The sequence below is a fragment of the Ammodytes marinus genome (assembly GCF_949987685.1).
Source record: "Ammodytes marinus genome assembly, chromosome: 13".
NCBI classification, from domain to species: Eukaryota; Metazoa; Chordata; class Actinopteri; order Uranoscopiformes; family Ammodytidae; genus Ammodytes; species Ammodytes marinus.
Genome location: NC_137217.1, coordinates 15,702,570 through 15,725,390, shown reverse-complemented (window position 1 = coordinate 15,725,390; position 22,821 = coordinate 15,702,570). Strand labels below are relative to the sequence as shown.

General features: G+C 41.1%; 1 protein-coding gene across 6 annotated transcripts in view; it reads left to right on the top strand.

Annotated features, from left to right (window-relative positions):
* ptprub (protein tyrosine phosphatase receptor type Ub) overlaps window positions 1-22,821 on the top strand; it is a 157,600-nt gene that overhangs the window by 80,689 nt on the left and 54,090 nt on the right. For all 6 annotated transcript variants that reach the window (XM_080040268.1, XM_080040267.1, XM_080040264.1 and 3 more), the window contains 5 exons: window positions 3,890-4,161; window positions 11,242-11,323; window positions 15,226-15,341; window positions 18,849-19,023; window positions 22,484-22,777. In XM_080040268.1, coding sequence (XP_079896394.1) covers window positions 3,890-4,161; window positions 11,242-11,323; window positions 15,226-15,341; window positions 18,849-19,023; window positions 22,484-22,777 — 939 coding nt within the window. The remainder of the gene's footprint in view (window positions 1-3,889; window positions 4,162-11,241; window positions 11,324-15,225; window positions 15,342-18,848; window positions 19,024-22,483; window positions 22,778-22,821) is intronic.

Genomic DNA, 22,821 nt, shown 5'->3' with positions numbered 1-22,821 from the left:
TTCCTTTCTCTGTCTGTTGTGTCTTGCCACAGATAGTGTCACCTACAGCCTGGGACCAGTAGTCCAGCAGTGCTCTGTGTGAATTATGATGTGCTGGATCACTCCTAATCTTGTTATGGATGTTATGTTGCCCTTGGGAGGGGCATCGATGGATGGATGGATGGAACTTAATCAGATTCACAGTGCTTTGGAGAATAATGTCATGACTGTGTGGCATGCAAGGTATCACTAAACACTACAGTTTGATCAGTTTTTTCCCTAAATAAAGATTGCAATCATGAAAGGGTATTTAAACGAAAACAGAAGAACAATCAGGGAAAGACAATGAATAATGTTGAAAATACAAGGGAGATAATTAAACAAAATGAAAGCTATAGGTACACAGTGAGAGCTTTATACACCGGAACATGTCAATGAAAGCTAGACAGTATCATGTTACTCTATATACAATGGCGTATATAACTTCTACATATGTGGGTAATGGAACATATTGAAAGCTCAAGTGCCACTGAACTGACAGATAAAATGACTTCAGGTAGAAGAATAAAGACACTGTCAGTACTTTTTGCTAGAAACCTTTGAAGGCTTAAGTGCTGATGACATACTAAAGGTTGCTGTCAAAGTGTGCAATCATGAGGTTGATGATAATAAAGGCTGGCAACTTCCAGTTGAGGAGTGCTTTTCAGATAAATCCAAGGATTTTTATGTGACAGCGCTTTGTGTGGACAAGATAACGGCACTCACTCTGACCTCTTCTGTACTTGAAGCCAATTTTGCGGGCCAAATTCAATTATTAAACGCACCAAAAGCACTCATCGGTGCTAACATAACTAAAATATTCTCTATTTAGATTTTTGTATGATTTCTTTTTTTTATCATTCATAAGCAAGCTTCCCCATTATTTTTTCCCTACTATTTTTTTCATTGTGTATTCATTGCCCCTTCTTTTACCCCTTAGACACAAACTATTTTTTAAGAACCATGTTGTTGGGTCCAGATGCAAGACTTTTCCAAATGACATGAGGTAAAATGATGACTTAATGTCCATGTTGCCTGGGCTGCCGTGGACTATTTCCCAGTGTATCATGATTACCTCACATTACCTCATTTTAATTTCCACACATCATATGTACTCCCATTCAGTGCCTTATTAAATATTTGACTTCACTTATCTTCAAAGATTTAAAGGGCTGACTAGTTCATGTTCCCCTATGTGGCATTAAAGGAACTTGCAAAGTCAACAGAAAGGTGTTAATGTCTATATATAAAACAAGGATATAACCAGCAGTGAGGACAGTAGGGCTGCAGCACTTCAGCCCTTTGCCATTATTTTATGAGTCCCTTGAGGGCTTGGAGGGTACAGGAGAACGTACCGATTCTGAAAGATCTAATTAAGCAGGACCAAATGAGTGTCCAGATCCCCAGCACATGACAAGACACAAATCAGGGGCTGTTGACAGTGGGGGCAATGGGGCTTTACAATTATAGGGCCAACATTCTAGCCTCCAGATAATTACTATCCCTACTTTACTGTGGTCCTCATCTTAACATTCTTTATAGCTTGGGGTTAACGGTTGTGAATCTCAGTCTTGTTTTTGTCTTATTTTCACTTAAAGAGGTAATTAGTGTTTTTTCAGCAGCTTGGTGATGAGAATGAGATGACGTTGCCAGGTGTCTTGTTTGGCATTCATTCAGTCAGTGGAAAGATGTGCAAAAGCACAAAAAGAAAAAGAAAAACGTTTCATACCCATAACTGTTAGTAGTTACTTTTGTATGGTTTAAAAGCATGTAGGAGTAAAGTGTGTATTCATTAGTTCCTTGGGATGCTTTCCAATTTTCGAAGGATACTTTTTCTGTCTGGCAATTCAGCATTCACATTCTGTACATCTGAGTGGAGAATAAATGCTGTCTTCAGGACACCTGGCTAAAGGCTGTGTGACTATCTGGTCTCTCAGGCTCGTTCTCTAACTGAGAACAGAAAGACCTTGGAGTACAAAGACAACAGCCTGATTATGTGAGTACGGAGGAAGGTCTCCCAACATTGTTGTGCTAATCACGTTAGCGGGCACAGATTCAAGGCAGGACAGATGCTAGGCAAAGAGCAATGAGGTTATGTTATCCTGTTTAGAGGAGTTTTTTTTGGAGGGGGGGGGGGCGTCTAATAGTTATTTCTCTTGCTCAGTCGGTTGGCCTTTTCCCCCTATTTTCTCAATGTTCTCTATGTGTCTCCACGGTATGTACCAGCGAGAGAATACTTTGATTTTTTTCTTTGCGCTCGGCTAACAGTGGTTAAAGGCAGAGTTGTTCCTTTGTGACATGTTTGCCCTGGTTCATATGCACAAATCCCTCCGTGGCTCTTTGACAAGCCCACTATATATAAATCTAGTAAACGTTGAAAAGACTGCTATAGACATATTAACCATATAAAGACTGATCTAAGTATACTGTATATGCTTTTTCATATTTCTAGTCATTCTTGCTAATCAAAATGTTGATGTATATTTTTTCATGCTGCACATTATTCATTCACAGTTCAAGATTATTTTATGGAAAGATTTGGGATTTACTCTTAATTTAATAATCTTGTTATACTGTATTAAATATGTTCTGAAACAGCTTCTTCCTGGTATGTACATGTTATACACTATGTCTGTGTTCCTCAAAATGCTGTCATTGTTAAAGAAAACAACACAAACCAATTGTAAATAACATATACATATGTTGATATAAAAACACGGATAACAAACTAACCAATGTTATTATTCCTTATTACTGAGTCTTGAAAGATAGACATTGCAGAGTGTCTGTTTGGCTGCTTTTTGAAGTTCTGAAAATGCATTCTTCACTTCCACAACTTGTGGATGTCTTTCTGATGCATATATGACAGCTGATATAGAGGGAACACAACGTTGAAAAAAAGAAAGAGAAACGGAGCCTACAATGTTTTGAGTTTGAAAATATGCGATACCAGCCAGTTGAAATATAGATAAAGATATAGATGCTGTATATATCATTACCAAGTGTCCCGACTTTTACATCTTTGGTTATTTGGCATTCAGAACATGAGATTTTCTTTACAATCTTCCAAAAAATGCCAACACGTATAACATTTTTTTTTTCTGGATTGACCCACAAAGTTGGAAATACTCTAAATCAGTGCTTCTCAATTATTTTCTGTCATGCCCCCCCTAGGGGACAGAAATTTTTTCGCGCCCCCCCCTAAATTGAAATACTATTGAGAACCTGACAATATTTATTTATTTATCTCTACAAAACTACTGTATGAGTTTCTGGCACGAGCATTCTGCATACAATCACCTTATTATCAAATTAGATAACTAAAATGAGCTGAGATAACTTCTGCAGCAAAAACATTCAAAGTTCAGATTATTAGCTCAATTTGTAACATTTAAACAAGACTGCTCAGTCTGTGTGAATCTCAGGACAGAGAAACAAGAGCAAATGATTCACTGAGGTTTGCATTTCATTCAAAACATTTTTAAACTGTAAACATAGTTAAGGTGGTGTTTTTTATTATTATAGGTCAATAGGCCTTCTGTCATGCGATAACCAATAATTCATTAACATTAATATTAGTCTACTTGCTTGATTTCTTTTTAAATAACCTACAGAGACACATGTGGACATTTATTTACTGCAAATCGCGGCCTTTCGCGCGGATATGACCATACACAAGCACACATAGCGCTTGCTAGCACTTAAAATGTATTTTTTTATTTTTTTTGTCAGTTGGAAATCAAGGCAGCCCGCGCCCCCCCCCCCCCCACCCCCCCCCCCCCCCCCCCCCCCCCCTGACAACTCACGGCGCCCCCCACCATTTGAGAAGCACTGCTCTAAATAACTGGTGAATTTTTTCTCCTTTTTCCAGGATCATATATGTTGGTGAATTCCTCCCAGCATGCCGTTGGTCATCGGGCTCAGCTGCAGCTGCAGACACTGAGTGAAAATGACACGCACTGCGTCCAGTTCAGTTACTTCTTGTACAGTCGTGATGGCCACAGTCCAGGGGCGCTACGGGCGTATGTGCGAGTCAACGGCGGTCCACTCGGCAGTCCAGTGTGGAACACATCGGGCTCTCATGCCAAGCAGTGGCACCAGGTTGAGCTGGCTGTCAGCACCTTCTGGCCCAACGAATACCAGGTACAAACGTTTGCTGTTATGACTTTCATTCCACAATGTGTCAACCATATGTTCCTCTGACACTGAGGAGTTTTACAGTCAATAGAGGTTTGATTACATGTTGCAAATCTACAAACCCATTGACCGACATCTAGTGCAGCTTAAAAATCTAACACAATATAGCTCTGTTGATCACCACTCATTTTAGCCTCGAGGTGAATCTGGTGTTAATTACTGGCATTTACAATTTAATTAGCATTGATTCCCTTGAGCATGTAGCCCATGTTAGTGCTCGAGGGGCCCTAAGTCTCTTGTGGGCTTGCCTGGTAGAGATTCCCCCTGAAACATGTCTTCTGTGAATTCAGCCGATTCCCAACTATTTGCACGGCACGTCATTGACATCTTACATTGACTGGCATCTAGTGTAGTTGCCTTATGTGCTTTGGCCTGTAGATGGCACAGTCAGGTGAGCATGAGTTATATCCACCCATCTATCTTTAATTATTTTCTGCAACCTCTGCAAAGCTGTCAAAAAGCAATTAAGTTGAGTAGAGTGCATTTTATCAAGAACTGTCAATCCCCCTTATTTAATTAAATTATAATCGCCCCTGCAAGATGTGACCTTCACTATGTAAATAATAGTCCTTTGTAGAAACGGGGCTGGATGATAAAATGCATACCAGCACCTCAGAAACTTATCAATCGACACGTTTATATAATCTCTTAAATCTTTACAAAAAATCTAGAAAAATGTCATTGTTGTGTAAATTGTTTTTTTTCTGGTCACTGTTTCCTGGCAGCTTTTATTGTATGGTTAAACAAACTACAAACAATTGGTCAGTTAGTCTTAGAGACAATGGTAGGTAATATTTTCTAACACAGCCAAGATAGCCAAAAGCCAGTTTGTTTAGCAAAGCTGTGCCCGTTTCCAGTCCTTATGCCAAGCTAAGCAAATCACTTGGCAATATAGTGAATAAGCATATTTCTCATAATGTTAAAATGTCCCTTACATGCTGACTAAAAAAATACTAATTTCATCTCAATAAAATGTGGCATTCGTTGCATTTATTGACGCAGATGTTATTTTTGTTTAAAATTAAAACAAAGCCAGTAAGCCAAAGGAGCACTCTATTTAGTGGAGCTGATGCCCCAGACTTTGGCTCTTTATAAACTGTATTTTTATGTCAGTAGCTACAAATCAGTATACAAAAGGCCTGCAGGCTCTAGTACTAATCAGTGCTACTGCCAGTCCAGGCTAGAAAGGGCTGCTGCCGGTGATCCTGTTCATCAGCTCAGCTTTTAAACGGCATTTTCAGTGTGAATTATTACTTTGAGATATACCCCCTATTAAATGTTTCAAATAGCTGATGCTCTTGTGGTGAATGTTTAACAATGAGTGAGCTGAAAATGGTCAAGTGTATTGCCGGGCAGCACTTCACTGCTGATGGATGCAGTGCGGGCTGAGCTCTGATCTCCCTGCTATAAAACAGACTGGCTTACCACTATTATGCTCCATCACCACATCAGGTCGGCTAAGTCATGATTGCAATAATTAACGTGTTTTATCTGGCCTTTCTTTTTTTTCTCCTAATATGTGCTACAGCAGAGAGAACATTTGCTGTTGTACTTTGCACTTCTGTTCTGCTCGCCCTCCCTCCCTCATCCCCAGTGGAGTGGTGTACCTTTTTTTTTGTCTCACAGCCCTGTAAATATCACAGTAAACAGTGATGGCTCATAGGAGAGTAAGAATCTGGCTGTGGCTTCCAGGGAGTGGCACCATGCTAGGAGAAAGAGGCTTTATAATGGGCTTAGATGAGGAGCAGTTTGCATCTGAAGACAGGACAAACAGTACAGGACACTTAAATTGGTATTGACATTAAAGCCCTTGAATAGAAGAGCTTAAATTGCTAATGGTCTGGCTTTTATGTGCGTATGGGGGTTTAACACAGTGCTCTTAGGATTGGATTAAATTTGGTCACCAGGTGCTGGCACTACTCGATGAAAACATACCTAATTGCAGCATGTAAGCCAATTAAAGCTTTGCCTCTATGCCTCCTCATCTCTTTTCACATTGTACTTTTAAGTCTGCTGAGCTTGTGCTGCTTCCCTGTACAAAGAGCAAAACAAACGGCCCCCGAAAAACCTCATCACTGTGGAATGACACGGGGTCTTGCCTCGCAACCCTTCACTCGTTACAAAGACCAAAAACAGAAAAGGGTAATAGGGGAAGTGTAAGGCAGAATGTTTTTCTTTCAGAGTGTCTTAATGCTAGCTATCTGCTGTTGTTGAACACACATAAAAAGATGCACTGTAGTAGTGTGTCACAGCCCGCTCTACTTCAACACAGTTCTCTTGATATTCATCTGAGACTTCTAGCTCTAAACCATGTGAGCTTCTGCTTTTAAATACTAAAGTGTTTGGGTTGTATCTCTTCCAAGTCTAACACAATCACTCTGGATATTAAGAGATAGGCAGGCCGATTTACCAGTCATTAAACTAGCAAAGCACTTGTTTGAAGAAGAGTTGAAGAATAGGCACTTCTTATCTTGGCCTCTAAATGACACATCATTTTGGTGACGTTTTTTTTTTAAAGCTACAGGTTTTCCGCCTTATTAGATTCCAGGTCATATTAGGGCTCCTTGTTCCTTACCAGGAGTATACAGGAATACAAAAAACTTCAGTGTAGGATTTTGCACGGTGTAGAAGGGAGATTGCTTATTTCACGATTTAGGTATGTAATGAAGTACCTTGTTTACAGCACACATAAAGTTTGTGTCTTGAAAATGTCATTGTGGAGTGTAATTGAAAACACTCCAAGCAGTTCTCCCATAATCGGCAAAACTAAGAGAATTGATATGCTAAAAAACAAAATCCCCCCAATCTTAATGGTTTCCCTGCCTGGTGATTTGAGAAATTATTTTCCTGATTACTTTCAGCTTGAGTACTTTTCAAGATTGTATCGTTCTTGCAGGACTTAATGTGTCTTCCTTGCAACATGGCGGTGTTGCCATTTTATTTAGTTGTAAATCCTGAATTCCGCAGTGTTCCCTGAACAGGTTGCCCTTTCTGTTAATGTCAGGTTGACATGAATTACGCACACACATAACTTCCTCCTGTCACACTTGTAAAAGTGGGATTTGGAGTTGAACGGATTTTTAGGGTGGAGATCTGAGAGAGAAGGATCATCTTCAGATGTCTCGATTGAAGATGTCGTCTGTCTCTGGTGTATATTGCCATATTTCTCTCTGCCTCTTATTTGCAGAAGTGTTTGCAATACCCGTAGAGCCTTGTTATCAAATATTAAAGATGTTATCCAGCCCTCCAAGACTGCAAACTAGAGCTTGAGACACGTCCCTACCCTCCCTTCTTTACCGTTCCTTCTCCCTCATCTCAAATGTTGCACACTTGCCTTTCTTCTGTCTTGCATTATTTTTTCTACATGTTGATTTTACATGAATTATTCAGTACCACTTTTACTGCATCCTACCTGTTGTAGGTGTTCTTTCTTAAAAAAGAAATACTCACAAATAGGGATGGGGCCGATCTTATCCAATAATGGGTATCGGGTCTGATATGGCTGCAATCTACGTATCGGATAGCGCACTGATAACTCAGATATAAAAAAAATATTAATTTTAACTATGAAAGATATTTACATTTTAAGACCATAGCTATGTGATATAGCACACATTAATATTAGCAATTAAAATGTTGAGTTCTGAACTTCTGATGTTCTGCACTCAAACAGTTCCAAGCTGTTAAGATAAACCTATATGCATTTGTGTATATTTGTTGCTCTTTTAAATTTGAATTGCTGTGTTGCTTAAGCATTCCTAACTTTACACTATAATCTTCTCGTCTCAGTTTTGGGAATAATGGGAATAAGTTTATTTCCCCAAAAATGTTTAATATCTTGAAGAGAAAAAAAAATCCTTGCAAAATATGAAACATCGCTTTCGTACAGCTGGGATTGTACTTGACTTCTTAAACCAGACTAGCACAAATTCATATATTTTCACATTAGGTCAATATTTCTAACTTATTACACTAATTTAATTTTAAAAAAGGAGAAAAAAAATAACAAAGAACAAAAGCAGGAGGCCCATTGGAGACTTGTAAATGAGAATCCTCATGTCTCCACTGTCTTATAATAGCTTCCTTTTCCCCCTTGCAGCCTGCTGAGCTTCCTGCAAGCTGAGCCTCTGGCTATGGGAAATGTTTCTTGTGAAATGCTGTAGAGAGCAAATTGAGATTCCTAACACCTGCACCGTGTTTTCCAACACAGACTGTTATCTTTTGGCATTTTCCAGCAGAACAGATTTACATCGGCACGTGACCTTTTGTCTGCAAGTTATTTATCTACGGCGGTGTCTAATGGTGAGTGAAAGCCCTCTGTGTCGAATGGTGTCTCCTGACTGGAGGGGAAAAAGTAGAATTCTGGTTTATAGGAACAGATAAATCGTCTCTTGATTCGTACACATAACAATTGCTACTAAAAGCCAATATTACAGGGTAATGTAATATGTTCTCCTAATGTATATTTTATATCAGACATAAATCACCGCATGTCACACTTAGAAAAATTAATTCCTCAGAAGATGATTCCGCTGTTTCTGTCTTTGCAAAGTAAAGTAGCCATTCATTGGAATAAAGTTAGAGCATATGGAAAGTTTAATTGGGAAAGTGGCTTTCAATAAAAATCTGCAGAGGTCGTTCATTGCAACAAATGCTCCGAACGTCTCCCTCTTAATAACCTCTGTTCCTAATGGCTAAGAAGACTGAGGATTAACCAGTAATCAATCTCCTATTGAGTGCTTTAGCTCGGCAGAGAGTAATAGCACCTTCAATTAGACTTCGAGACATTTTCCCCCCCCTCTTCCTCGATGCCATTAAGCCTAATCAGTGTTTCTGCCTAATTTTGATGTTAGCCTAACAACATCGCAGTGTGTGCTTACACAACTAATTCAGGTCAACAAATTGAGGGATATTGTCCTTTTCACATAGCAGCAAACATTTTAGGTTTATGCACAAGGAGGAGGAGGGCGGGAAGGAAGCCTGCATGAGGAAAAGATGGACCGCTAAAGAGATGAAGACAGACAATGAAAAATTGAGAGCTAGGACAGACTGGAGTGAGCGAAGAGGATCCCGCACAGACTTTAAAGAAAGTATACCAACTGAAATAGAGAGGGTAAAATGGTGATGATGGATATAGGAAATAATAATATCCCCTTTTTTATAAGCGGTGGCATCTTCCAGCTCAGGTTCTAGCAAGTTTCTGTGAACAAATAGAAGAATTGGCTCAGGCAGAAGGAGATTAGCCTCAGAGAGAGCAGACAAGACAGCTTTAGTCAGAGTAGCTGGAACATTCACACTCCAATACTGAGACCCAGCAGCTAGCAACTGCTTTTCCGTTTTCACCTTTTCCTCTCCTTCAGTTCGCCTCCAGCCTATCCTCTCTTCTCTCCACACACCTGGCTCTCTGTGTCTCATTCTGTCAGGGTTTTTTTCAACTGACCCCAATCTCCTCACATCCCATCATGATGTGTTGGTGTTAGGGGGCCTTCTGAGGTCGTGCTCGGCCAGGCTTGTTGTCACACCAATTGTTGCTGTAATCACGCGACATCCTTTTTTCCAAGTCCAGTGAGATGGACTATCTCTGTCATGCTGACTGTGGGAGGCTGGGATTTGGAGGCCATAGGTCCTGGAGATGTTGCTGTGACTCTTAAAGAAGGTGTGCAAACACAAGGGGTTTGTTGATGGTGTAGATCATGTGACTGTTCTATATTGGCCTGGGCATTGAAAATGCACTTCTTTTTGACATGTGTTTTCAACAATGTTAATTAGAAAACATTTTTGAGACCAAAAGTTGGTATTGAGTGTCTGGTCAGAGGGTTTATTTAACTTAGTTTGTGATGAGATATTTAAAGATTTCACTAATGGTATAGACTGCCCCTTTTTTGAGGTTTTGCTCGGGGAAGTTGGCAAAACCAAAGATATCTTCTGCTGGGGAAGACAAGGAGATGTGGTTAAAATGTCCAAACAAGGTCCACTTTCTATCTTTGCCATCAAACAAATCCTCATTGCCAACTTATTTCCTGAGATGAGGTTGAAAAAGGCAGAGCAACCCAATCAATGGACCTTGAGTTAAGTTTTATGTCACTGTCTTAGAAAACATTTGTATGTTCATAGAGAGAAACTCAAGTTTCATATTGGTGGCTGTAAATAAATGTTTTAGATGTCCAGCCTATAGTGTTATAATTATGAAACACACAAGTCAGATAATCAATCTTGCATAACCTATTCCAGCAATGCCTGCGTGTAAACACAGACCTTTAAAGTAGCCTTGAGGATATAAGAGTCTGCCTGTATGTGTGTGTGCGCGGCCGCCTCAGTAAAAATCAAGACCCAGTGATAGGAACCATGTTGTAATCATTTGATCAGAGGATTATGAGGAACAATAACTCAAAGCTGGCCTTCGATCAAACACACGGGTGGGAGACCGTCCTTGGTGCTGCAAATACAAACATCACCCCTGTGTGTCATAACTCTCTCACTATTACTGAGGAGGGTGATTTGATATTGATTAGGTTTCATGAGAGCCCACTGCTCATCCAGCTTATTGTTCCAAAGGGCGGTATGGAGCTTTGTCCTCCCTGGTGTAACGTGGCCCTGTGCTAGCTGTATTATCTGCTGTTATGGCAGCCCGCGCCCTGAATGTAGAATGGGGATCATGACTCAGACTCCACATTGTGTGCTTCCTGATAACGCTATTATTTCTCTTGGCCCTGCAGACTCAGGCAAAACTTATCCATCTCTCTATTTTTATTGTTTCTGTCTTTCTCTTGTTTCTCTCATTGTCTAGCCTTTTGTTTTGGGTCAGCAGATGTGCAACGATGTGGGGGATGGGGGTTGTTTGTAATTAATGCTGCTGTCATCGAAAGGGGGTCAGGAGCAAATAAATTCACACAGCCCACAGTGCTCCTTAGAAAATTGCTCTTCAGCTTAAAGTAGCACTAGGTGAGTCGTGATTTGGCTGTTCTGGGTATGAATTAAAGCTTGAATTAATTCTTCATGTAATCAAAGTTCAATTCCCTTTTGCAGGTGCTGGTTGAGGCAACAGTTTCCAGAGAGCGGCGAGGCTACATTGCCCTAGATGACATCATGGTGCTCAACTATCCCTGTTGTAAGTGCCACTTTTGACGATGAATTGCAATTACAGAAGGTGCTGGAGATTATTATAGATATAGTGGTTTGGGATGGGGATGGGGGTGAGATTGGATGTTTTTCTAAGCAGCACAAAACACAAATACGATGAGGTGAAGAGTAATGGGTGAGCACAGCAGTGCCATTCAAACACTGGGACCCCAATGCTAACACTCCCTTTTTACCTAGGAGCTCACCTGCCTCCGTCCATTTTTGACAACCCAATGTATTTGATAACCAAGGAAATCTTGAATTCTCTCTCTTAAGACTTCTATGCTTCCATGTTCTCTGGCCTGACTGGAAGAGCTTTTTTTCTTTTTTCCATAAGTCACTTTGTACAGTCCCATCAAGCACTGCAGCTCAAAGCTTTTTTGGAAAATGGCTTCTCTTTGGGGAGGACAGCTCCCTGCAGTGGACGCTGAGGACCCTGTGTTAAGCATATTCACTAAACCCCTTGAGCTCAAATACCTGGTCAAAGTCTCTGTGTCACTCGCCCACAATATTGAGCACAAGGGCTCACAGCACATTTAACAGCCATGGTCCACACTGCTTTGTGTGTGGCTTATATAGTGGTTTATATAATGGACAAAAACCTGAAGGATTATTTTTTTTCCTCACACAAGATTCCAGTGTAGTCTCCATGTTAATATTCATGTATCTCCTATTGTTATAACAATAGTGTTTGGAGATGGACTTCTCAGGCATGTCATGCTACAGAGGAAACCAACAGTGATTTTATAAAACGAACACCGGCTGTGAAATGGCTTGATACCCCTGCTGTATGCAAACCACCCGGTCAGACGCCCTGTTTTTCCCCAAGACAGCAGATGGCATCTTCTGAATGCTCCCTCTGTGGCTATTAAATAATTAAGACTCTCATCAAGACCCGAGCATGCCTTATGTAGTGGCACATGGCCAGCCGGCATTACTTGGCATCGAACAGTGCGAGAAAAAGAGCACTTTGAAAAACCAAAGTGAAGGGTTGCATAGCAAAAAAATGAAATACAATAAAAGCTCAACAAGTTCCTCTCTGTGAATTGGGGATAAAGCATGGTTGACATTTCAGTTTTATTCTCCAGAGTCTTTGACTCTGAAGCAAGTGTTGCACCCTAATGAAATATGTATTACTCTAAAGAGTATTGAGGATAAGATCTGACACATTTAAATGTATAACAAAACAATTCTTGCAAACTGCCCCCCTCCCTCCCCATTCACACACATTTTTTGTGTTTGTTTATGTTTGGCTTTCAGACGTGAATTATGAATTAACCTTAGGCGAAAGTCACTTCAAAGAAACATGGCCACCTGTGGGGTACAGATGCGAGCACTCTTCCCTTACTACTCACTACACACAAAGATCAACAAATTGTCTTGGGCAAGATCACGGTAGAGATGTGCAAGACCCAAATATTTGCTTCTCCCAGATGCTTCAGCTTCACATTTGCTTTGCCATCTCTTCCTGTCAATCATCATCCGAAACGACTTGTCGACTTCTCCTTCCACGTTTCTCTGAGATGACTGGCAGGCAGTGCTGCCGCCGTTTACCCAGTGATTTGGCTCCACATGGGTCTGGCTCTCAGTGCTCTATTGTTAATCATGGGTTTGGGCGAGAGGGCTGCTCCCACACACCGACTCGTTGGCAGCTCCACACAGCATGCTAGGACATTATTAGTCAAAATGTGTAGGACTGAGGTTCACTCTAACTCACTCTCTTCTTCTGCAGATTTACTCCCACATGCAACTCAGCTCTAGGTTGTATACAGTGGGATATTGTTTGTTATCTAGTTATATGCTTATGGCCACCGATTATTTTATTTTTATGTTGTATTTTTTATTGTTCATTTATTGTTTTTTTCCCCTTTTTTGTTTTTCGCCTGTTTTTGTTTTAGTCCTTCAGCTTCATTTGTAAATCAATTTTTCTATACTGCTAAGAGCAATTAGCAATTAAAACTGCGAGCAGTGATGACCGGGCCCTCACATCCCCGTGCTGGACGCCATCCCAGCCGGCCGTGGCGCTCCGGGCGACCGCGCAAGTAAATGTGCCACGGTCTCCTCCTCTTCGGAGCGTACGGCGCAGATATACCTGTCACCGGAAGCGCGGAAGTTGCCGCGACGCGCTTCATATGGATGCAAGGACGTCCTCAGGCCTGGGCTCTTACCAGGCAGGTGAAGTTTGGAGCACATGGGACAGTGCAGAGCGAAATTACAGCGACTTCTTGTTTCGTGGCGATGACGCCGAGAAACTACGAAGGCCACGGAGCCGACAGAACTGGCTTTCCGTGTTATCATCGTCTCTAGACCTCCCTGAGCTGCTTTGAGGTTGATTTGATCACGTGTGTAGGACTTGAAGGTAAATAACTAGCATGCAATATTTACTTGACCCAGTAGTTGGCGCTCTCACTTTTTCTTAATATTATTGTTTGGGCTTACTCAGGCCTTGGGTTTCATTAAGCATATCAAATGTTGAGAAGATCAGACTGAGTAAGGCCAACTTCCTGTTTTTTTGGCGAATATTTCAAATTAAAAGACTTCCTGTTGATTTTGGGGCGGGGCTTCAAGAGGCATTTTTGTTTGTCCTGGGATTGTACATTTCCTTATGAAATATTGTGCATCTAGGTGTAACACAGCCTGAGTTATGATCAATTAAAGGGTTCATGAGGTCTGTTTTTGATGTTTTTTGGCGAATGACGCGTCTGTGCTGCAAGACGGTGGTTCCGATTAAATCGAGCTTTCGGGTATATTATCTTCCATGTCTGAGGACTTAACCGAAACGACTCATCATATTTTTTTTTGCACAAAAAGTTGAGTCCACTTTACTCTGCAATTCGTTTTGCTAAATATGTTCCTGCTTGGAGTTTTGAATTTTTTAACATTTTGATGATTTGAGAGTCAGAAATTCACATATTTCAAAACAAAAGACTTCCTGATGATTTTGGGGCGGGGCTTCAAGAGGCTTTTTTGTGGGGCCCGCAAAGATACATTTGGGGTTTAAATTTGGTGCAGCTAGGTATAACACAGCCTGAGTTATGATGAATTGAAGTTTCATGAGGTCCGTGATGTGTACGTCAACTTTGACCCCCAATAGCTCCCTGGTACTACTGTGATTTTTAAATCTTTCCGCAATTTAACATCGGGCAAGCGTCTTGAGTATTTGAGAAGTGGTTCGACGTCCCTGGCGTAAAATTGCATTTAGGTGCGCCTCGGGCCAATACATTAAATAAAAATAAATTAATTAATTAATTAAGTTTCAGGCTTCTAGCCCAATTTTTGAGCATGCATTTCCTGAAAAACTGTTTGTGGCCACAGGGGGCGCCGTTTTTTTGGCCCGGTCTCGAAACCAACGATAAATTTAAATTTTTTGCAGGTCTGATGGGTACGCTACATATTTTCAAATTATGCATAACGGGAAGGGGGTGAAAAGTGCCAAAAACCATCAAGAAAAAAAAGAATAAGAATCCTAGGCATTTCAATAGGGCTTCGCACCGGTCGGTGCTCGGTCCCTAATTAACAATAAGCTGAACAAATTATTTTAATAATAAATGATATGCATTGAGATGCATTACATCAATGCACTGTGAAGTTCTTGCGTTTGGTGCTGGTTCAAACTGTATGTTTTATGATGATATTGAATTAACTCGGAGAAAACATTGGACAAAGCTAGTTGTTCTCTCAAGGAGAAACGCCTGAAATCACTGCACACATTGAAAAAAAATTCTGTTTACAAAATCGACTTGTGTAGCTGACTGACATTGTGAATGGCTGGAAAGTAAAGTAGACTTTTGATCTCACTGTGTTTTTGTCTGTCTGTCTGTCTGTCTGTCTGTCTGTCTGTCTGTCTGTCTGTCTGTCTGTCTCTCTCTCTCTCTCTGTCTGTCTCTTTAGATAAGGCGCCACACTTCTCCAGGCTGGGCGATGAGGAGGTCAACGCCGGGCAAAATGCTACATTCCAATGTGTTGCTTCTGGAAGGGCATCAGAGGCTGAGAAGTTCCTACTGGAGGTCAGTAGTTTAATGGAGGAGTTTCTAGCTGTAAGTAGGTACCTGTCTGACTTAGATGTCTTCATGTAAGTCAACAGGAAAAAAATTAATGACGGTTTGGGTAGTTTTCACTCTTGACTGACTGGACCCTTTCAGAGATACAAAGATTATGTGACATTTGCCCCCTTGGCATTGATATCTAACGCCCCCCCACTGATCCCCTTTTACAAAGGAGAAAAACACCTAGATACACAAAACAACGTTGTTTTGTGTCCCTCTGTCGTTGTTTGAGGTGTCTTTGTTGTCGGCTTTTAGCCCATTTGTGGTAGTATAGTATTATTTCTCTTTGAATCTGTTCGGTCTTTTTGATAATTTTGCTTTTCTTTGTAGTCGTTTGCTTACTGATCCCTCATACTTAAGGTAAATCACTAAGTTGATTTATTCAAAATCTTAATGTGTAGCCAAACTCCCCCATGAACATAAGTTAATTTTTTTGTGAAGGCTCTTACCCGACAGAAACATTGCACCGAAGTTTTCTCTGTATTTGAGTCATTACAGTGTTTTCTCTCAGACGTTATTGTGTCGTCAACAGCGATTGTAGACAGCGTTCTCATGCTGTGAAGGCCAATAAGACCCTGGTGTCTTCAGCGCTTCACTGGCCCTGAAAAGTAACATTGTTTATAATATCAGTGTTTTCTGCTGTCTTTATTGCTACCTGTTTTTAGTCCATCTCTTTTAGTCTCGCTGTGCTTTAGATGTAAGTCTTTTTTTAAATATACAATAGCTTTTTTATGTGAATGTCAGTCCGGCCGTTCAATCCTTACATCTCGTGGGAATGACTCTGTTCGCCCTAAAGTCCTCCTCTTTTTGCAGACCCGATTAAAGGACCAACTGCATTGTGCTATGGGGCTCCATTTTTTTTTTTCATCTCACGCTGCAATTACTGTGCAGCCACACATTTACTGTTTCTGTCAACTTCTAACCTCCCGATACAGCCAGTGTTAATCACGGTTGACCTTAGGCAAACCTTCCGTATTGTTTGACACTGGGAGATGTGTGATTTATGTAATTGAAGCCTCCTCCTCCCTCCCACCTCATCCCTGAACGCTTTATCAAACCGCCCATTTGGTCACAACACAAGGATGAAGACAAATGCTTTGGGTAATTAGCTGGCATAACCTCACAGGCGTCTGCTGTAATGAGATCTCTTTTCCCTGCATCTCCTCTACCACTGTCTTGCTGTCTGCTTTGCGCGTGAACTCCTTCTGAGCTGTTTTCCTCATATGAACTCATATAACTGCTCATTTTCTGTTGTTGTTGCCCTTTCCTGTTCATTGTGTCTGAAGTTCCAGATGCATCGCAGTATTGGCTGCACACGCCTGACAGATTAACAGATCGTTTTGTTGTTTCTTCGCCAATTAGCTACAGCCAGATTGTTTATGTAACACGCAGTGATCTTGTGCTCATTTGAAATATCCAAACTTCCTCCTTCTACTTTCTGTTATCCTCAGGGAAGGTAGCAAAAAGGAGATACAAAAGAAACAGGGAGGATGATGCAGTGTATGATTGAGTTTTTTTTCTTTCTTTCCTTGCTGCCACAAGATGTGTTGCCCGCTTAACCTTAATCAGCGGGTGTGTGTTTATGTGTTTGTTTGCGAGGGCTCGTCTGGAGGTTTGTGTGGTCCGTGGGTTTTTTGAAGGCCAGACTCAGAAGTAACAGAAGCCGACGTGGCCTAGCAGCACAACTCAAAGCTTCCCTTTGGTAATCCCTGGATGCTCTCATGTTTCGGGTTCTGTTAAAACTAGCAGATAAAAAGGATGAGTTTTAGGATTCATGTCGACCATTTCACACAGGGAGAATGGCCTAAGAACATGTGAAAATATGTCAGATTCAATGTGTTTTGTGGAGCTACGTGTACTTGACAGATGCTTGGGGTTTTAATGGTGTGGAACAATGTGAGAAAAGCCTCCTCGGGGTGCAAAAGCAAGGTGCCTCATACAACATTCATTTGAGTCATTCTCACTTTGTCACTCTGTGGCCCACCTCATTTTCTTATGATCCGTTTTTTGAGATCCCTTGCTTTATGTTGAAAGAAGCTGCGCTCTCATAGCCATTGATATACATACTGTACGTATATATATTTTAATACACCAAAACATAAAGTGTGCATGCTGCTATTCATCCATTACCCTATTTTCTCAACTGATTAAACCTAATGCATCTGCCTACCAATTTTAACTAAGCGAAGCAATTCAATGCTTAAATACAATACCATTGCACACCGAGGATGTCTGAGGTTGTAGATTGGGGTCCACTAAGGGACAACACTCGTGACATGTTTTACCCCCATAATCACTATTATTTTAGCAGGATTTCATTAGTTTTTATTAAAGCATGTCTGATTGTCATATTGTGTGATTTAATCAGATAAATTGCCCAGCCATTGTAATTAAATTGCACACGATTGGACAATCCTCCTTTTTAATCACAGGCTCTAATAAGAAGTGACCCAGATAGCAATGATTTAAGTGTGTATTGTTACATGATTAGCTTATTCGTGGCCCAGGAGTGGGCACATCTGTGTACGAGGGCTACATTAGGTAACAGGGAATGACTGTTTGTATGTGTGTGTTAAAGGGGGAGGTCGGATGGTGTGTCCTGGAATTTTTTTTTAATCAATAGTTACAACAAACATAATTAGTACGGTAAAATAACATATATAGGCACAGTATTAAAAGAAGAAAGAAATGAAGGAAGGATAGTAGGTCAAGAAAAGGAAATAAGAAAAAATGTCTACCCTCGAACAAAACAAAAAGTTTAAATGACTGTTTATATGTGGTTAAACTACAACAGTTTTTAACAAGAAGGCTCGTGTTGTGTTGTTGTCTTTAATCGTAAGATTGGATGAGAAATAAGTTATAGCTGAGTATTATATAGCCTGTTTCCCAGAGAGCTTCTCTAATTTAAAGAGACCCTCCACTTATTTTACACATAAAGTTCCGTTTACTAGACATGTTGAGTGCTACTCAAACCAAAACAGTTAATGTATCACATATTATATGTCTTCTATGGCCGTGGAGGCCCGGGTTATAAACTGGGGGCATGGAGTTTACAAGGGTCGGGCATTTACCAGGCAGGAAGTGTGTAATGAAGAGGCTATATAGAAGATTGTATTGCATTATGGGAAGGATTCAGGCTTAGGGAGCTTGACATTAACTGGGGGACTACAATAACAGTTGAAATATCTTGGCCTCTGCTGCTCCGGCCACTCTTTTTCTATGACTCTGTGTGTAGCTATTGCACATGATTTACTTTATATGATGACATGTACCTGTGTGTGTGTGTGTGTGTGTGTGTGTGTGTGTGTGTGTGTGTGTGTGTGTGTGTGTGTGTGTGTGTGTGTGTGTGTGTGTGTGTGTGTGTGTGTGTGTGTGTGTGTGTGTGTGTGTGTGTGAGAGAGAGAGAGAGAAAGGGGGCCATGATGACCCGTCCTGTTATCTCTGACCCTGTCCTTTCCTGTTTTCCAGAGACACAATGGGGACATTTTAACAACGGCGTCAGTCAAGCACTTGAGTCACCGGCGCTTTGTGGTATCCTTCCAGCTAGACAGTGTCCAGCGAACAGATCAAGACCTCTACCGCTGTGTCACTCAGTCCGCCAGAGGCTCCGGGGTTTCAAACTTTGCTGAACTTGTCGTCAAAGGTAAACCTATTTCTCTTTTGGAGTTTCTCACTCTTCAGTTTCTTTCCCCCCAACCATCAGTTTTCCTCAGGATTTGTCTGCTCTTCCTGGTCACAGTTGTGTGTGATTTGAATAAGAATTGCAAATGAAATGGCTTCATAACAAGCAGTGATAGCCACTGGTGTAAACACATTTTTAATTACCCATTGGACATTGTTTGTGCATGAGGGTGGAAATCATCGACACCTGTATCAAATTGATTTCCATAAAAGTCCTTAAGCAGAACATTGTATGGCGCTCGACACACGTGAAGGCTCTTTAGATGGTAAATACAATCTCCCTGACATGTGTTTTTTTCTGAATAGGAGTGGTCTGATAGGCTCTACGCTCAGCTCTTCTGCTCTCTGTCAAAAAGCTGCTCACTTGCCTTGGACTCCTGCAGCCCCTGTCATATCATGTACCGCAGATGGTGACCTCACTCCCATTACTCACTCCAACTCCACAGCCTGACACCCCATTTGACAGCATAGTAATGGCATGGCTGTGCGATGGTTTGATGCCATAACCAGACTGAAATAACTCAAGAACTGTTCGATGGATTTTAATGAAATGTTTCTTTAATTTTTATGGTCTCTCCAGATGATGAATCCTATTGACTTAGCTAATCCCTTGACTTTTCTCTTTTGCCGCTAGAAGGTTGACATTTTAGTTATTTTGTAAAATATTTCAGCAGCTATCAGATTGATCGCCATGACATTCTTGTTCCCCACCGAATTCTAATAACTTTGGTGAGCCCTTCATGCACCCTCATCAGGTTCAAACAATTAGATTTTCCAGTGCTTGCAACATTCTGTGTGTGTTTTGTGTAGTGCTAGCAATCAAAATTATGAACACATATACATAATATCAGCCTAGCATCAGCACGTCGATCGTTAGCATTTTGTTTTGTGACAGCTTCACAGAGCCTTTTGCCTGGCTGTAGGCTGTAAGTCTTGTATTGTTTGTGCTTGAAGTAAATCCCTTTTGATTGATGTGGAAGCATGGATTCAGTTTCATTCTAATACAGGCTGATTGCCGCAGTACGGAATAGAACCCATTTTGCCAAAACATTACCAAGCCCTCTCACAACAAGTACCTGTCAATAAATGCAAAGACAACAAATGCCCTAACAGAAGGCCATGAAATCCAAATTAGCATTTCCACAATCTCAGCAAATAAGTAGCCTATTATTGGATCTATGTGGTTGTTGGTTTCCTTACTTTTTTTTAGTATTCAGGACGAATACCTTATTTTTGATGATGCTTATTTTGCCCAGCGAGTGCTGTATATGTGATGGCCAACTGTAACCCATGTTCAAGTCAACTGGCTGTAACTAATGAGATCTATTTGACAGGAGCTGAGACCCATTCCTTATGGAGACTCAGATAAATCCCTTAGCCCCACTGCCCTGCTAACAAGAGCCTAATCAGCCCCTTAATGACCTGGATCCACTAATTTCAAGAACATACATTGCAGACAGTAATCATGATGAATCTCTTTTATTGCCCAACAGAGATCAGCAACATATCCATATAATGAATAAAACATTTGAATCTTTATCCTTGAGGAACTGTACATCTCTGGCCCTTTGTTGTGGCCCCATAGATGTTTTATCTCGATCCTGAGCACGTTTTAGTTTGAGTTTTATAGGAATTTTCAGCCTTTTAAAGCAGAAATGTCAGTACAGACAAATCCTTAGGGTAAAACCAAGAGCAACGGTTAGTTATAACTCTTAAAATAGCTAGAAAGAAATAATGAAAAAGACAAGTAATGATATGCTGAGTTTTTTTTAAATAAACAAAATAAATAGGGCTGTCAAGCGATTAAAAAAATGTATCTAATTAATTACAGGCTCTGTGATTAATTAATCTAAATTAATCGCATACTTATATGACACTTTTTTGCCTGTTTATAAACAGCTGTAGACTATCCTACAGTTTGTTTCACTCTCTCTCTCTCTCTCTCTCTCTCTCTCTCTCTCTCTCTCTCCGTCTCTCGTAGCTCTGTCTCCTCTCCTAAGCCAGGTTTCTAGGCTACATGAAATACAATTAGGGACTCGGGCAAATTTTCTAGTTAAAACCACAAAAAAAACAGCAGGCTAAATGACGACTGTCTATCTTCAAAACAGACAGCGCTGCACTGCCACAGCTGCGCATAGCGCCGACTCATTCGCCATCGTACTACTCAAAGCCAAAAATATTGAGACACACACACACACACCGACACACACACCACTAAATGAATAATTCACAGGCACTGCGGAGAATAAAATAAGCTGTCTTCTTACCTTCGTGCTTATATGCCCGAAACATCCAATAACACATCCATAGAGACCTCGGCCCCTTTACCCTGCTTCTTTCTTTACTGTTTAATCCCGTGCGGGCCGTGTCTGCAAGCTGAGCTCTCGTCTCACCCCTTTTGCACCGGGTCAAAGGGCACTATAGAAGTGCGTTAATTTTTTTAATCGCGTTAATTTTTCTGTGATTAATTAATCGAAATTAACTTGTTAATTTGACAGCCCTAAAAATAAACTAATAGAAAAAAACTATAGTCTTTTTCCCAGTGAAAGAAAAAATAATGAGTTGGTCCCACTGGCTGAATGCCTGTGGCCTAAATTTGGCCTTACATTAAGGATTCAGTTCTTTGACAGCCCAAAGATGATTACCTGCAGACTATGTCAAGGCGAAGGGAAGCAGCACAGAGTGGAGGTGAGGGACTGATGATGTTGAAATCCCGCAGAGAGGACGCGCCATCAAAGACAGAGGCGCCTCTGCGGGAATGAACGATTTGTCACAGCCACAGATCTGACTCTGATCTTTTTTCTCATGCTTTGTCCTCATTTCTTTTGCATTCCCTTCCCTTCCCTCCCTCACACTGTCGGCCGTGTAATTGTTCAGCCGTGTGGATCTGCCAGTAAGTGACATTTGACCGTTGGGCTCTGGAGTCAATCCTTTGCTTTGGCAATCTTTATCGACAGTTATGCAGAGTCTCCTCTTTAATCATGGTGGTCAGTTGTGAGGACAGAACACTCGGTTTTGAGAAAATGATGTACTGATAAAATGTAAGCACTTCATCCTTCAATTTCAAAGATCCTAAATGTTCATTGCATTGCATTTACAGCTGTTTCTTCACTTACTGCTTTGTTCCAATGTATTGCAGGCTCTGTGTGCCTCGTTAATAGCCATGACTAATCTAAGCTTTTTGAACGCAGTTTGACCTGCTCACATATACTGTCTCTGGGGACTCGTTGAAGACTCCGTGGGCTAATACATAATGAGAAATCTGTTTGGATACAACTCATTAAAATTAACAACCACAAACCTTACCTACCGTAGACTGTGCAGTTGTGCAATGGGGCCCTTTGGCCATGGCTTTTACCAATACAAACATGTGTTTGAGCAAGAAAATGAAAAACACAATTTTTTTTCTTTCCCTCTCACAGTACCTCCATCCCCCATTGCACCACCCCAGCTGTTGCGCGCCGGCTCCACTTACCTGATCATTCAGCTCAACACTAACTCTATCCTGGGAGATGGCCCCATTATCAGGAAGGAGATTGAGTACCGCGCCAGCCAGTCTCCGTGGTCAGAGGTGCACGGTGTCAACATGGTCACCTATAAGCTGTGGCACCTGGAGCCAGACACGGAGTACCACATCAGTGTGCTGCTGACTCGGCCGGGGGAGGGAGGAACTGGCCCGCCCGGACCGCCTCTGGTGAGCAGGACCAAGTGTGCAGGTGAGCAGTTGACATTTTCTAACACTGTACAACTGACACTGTCC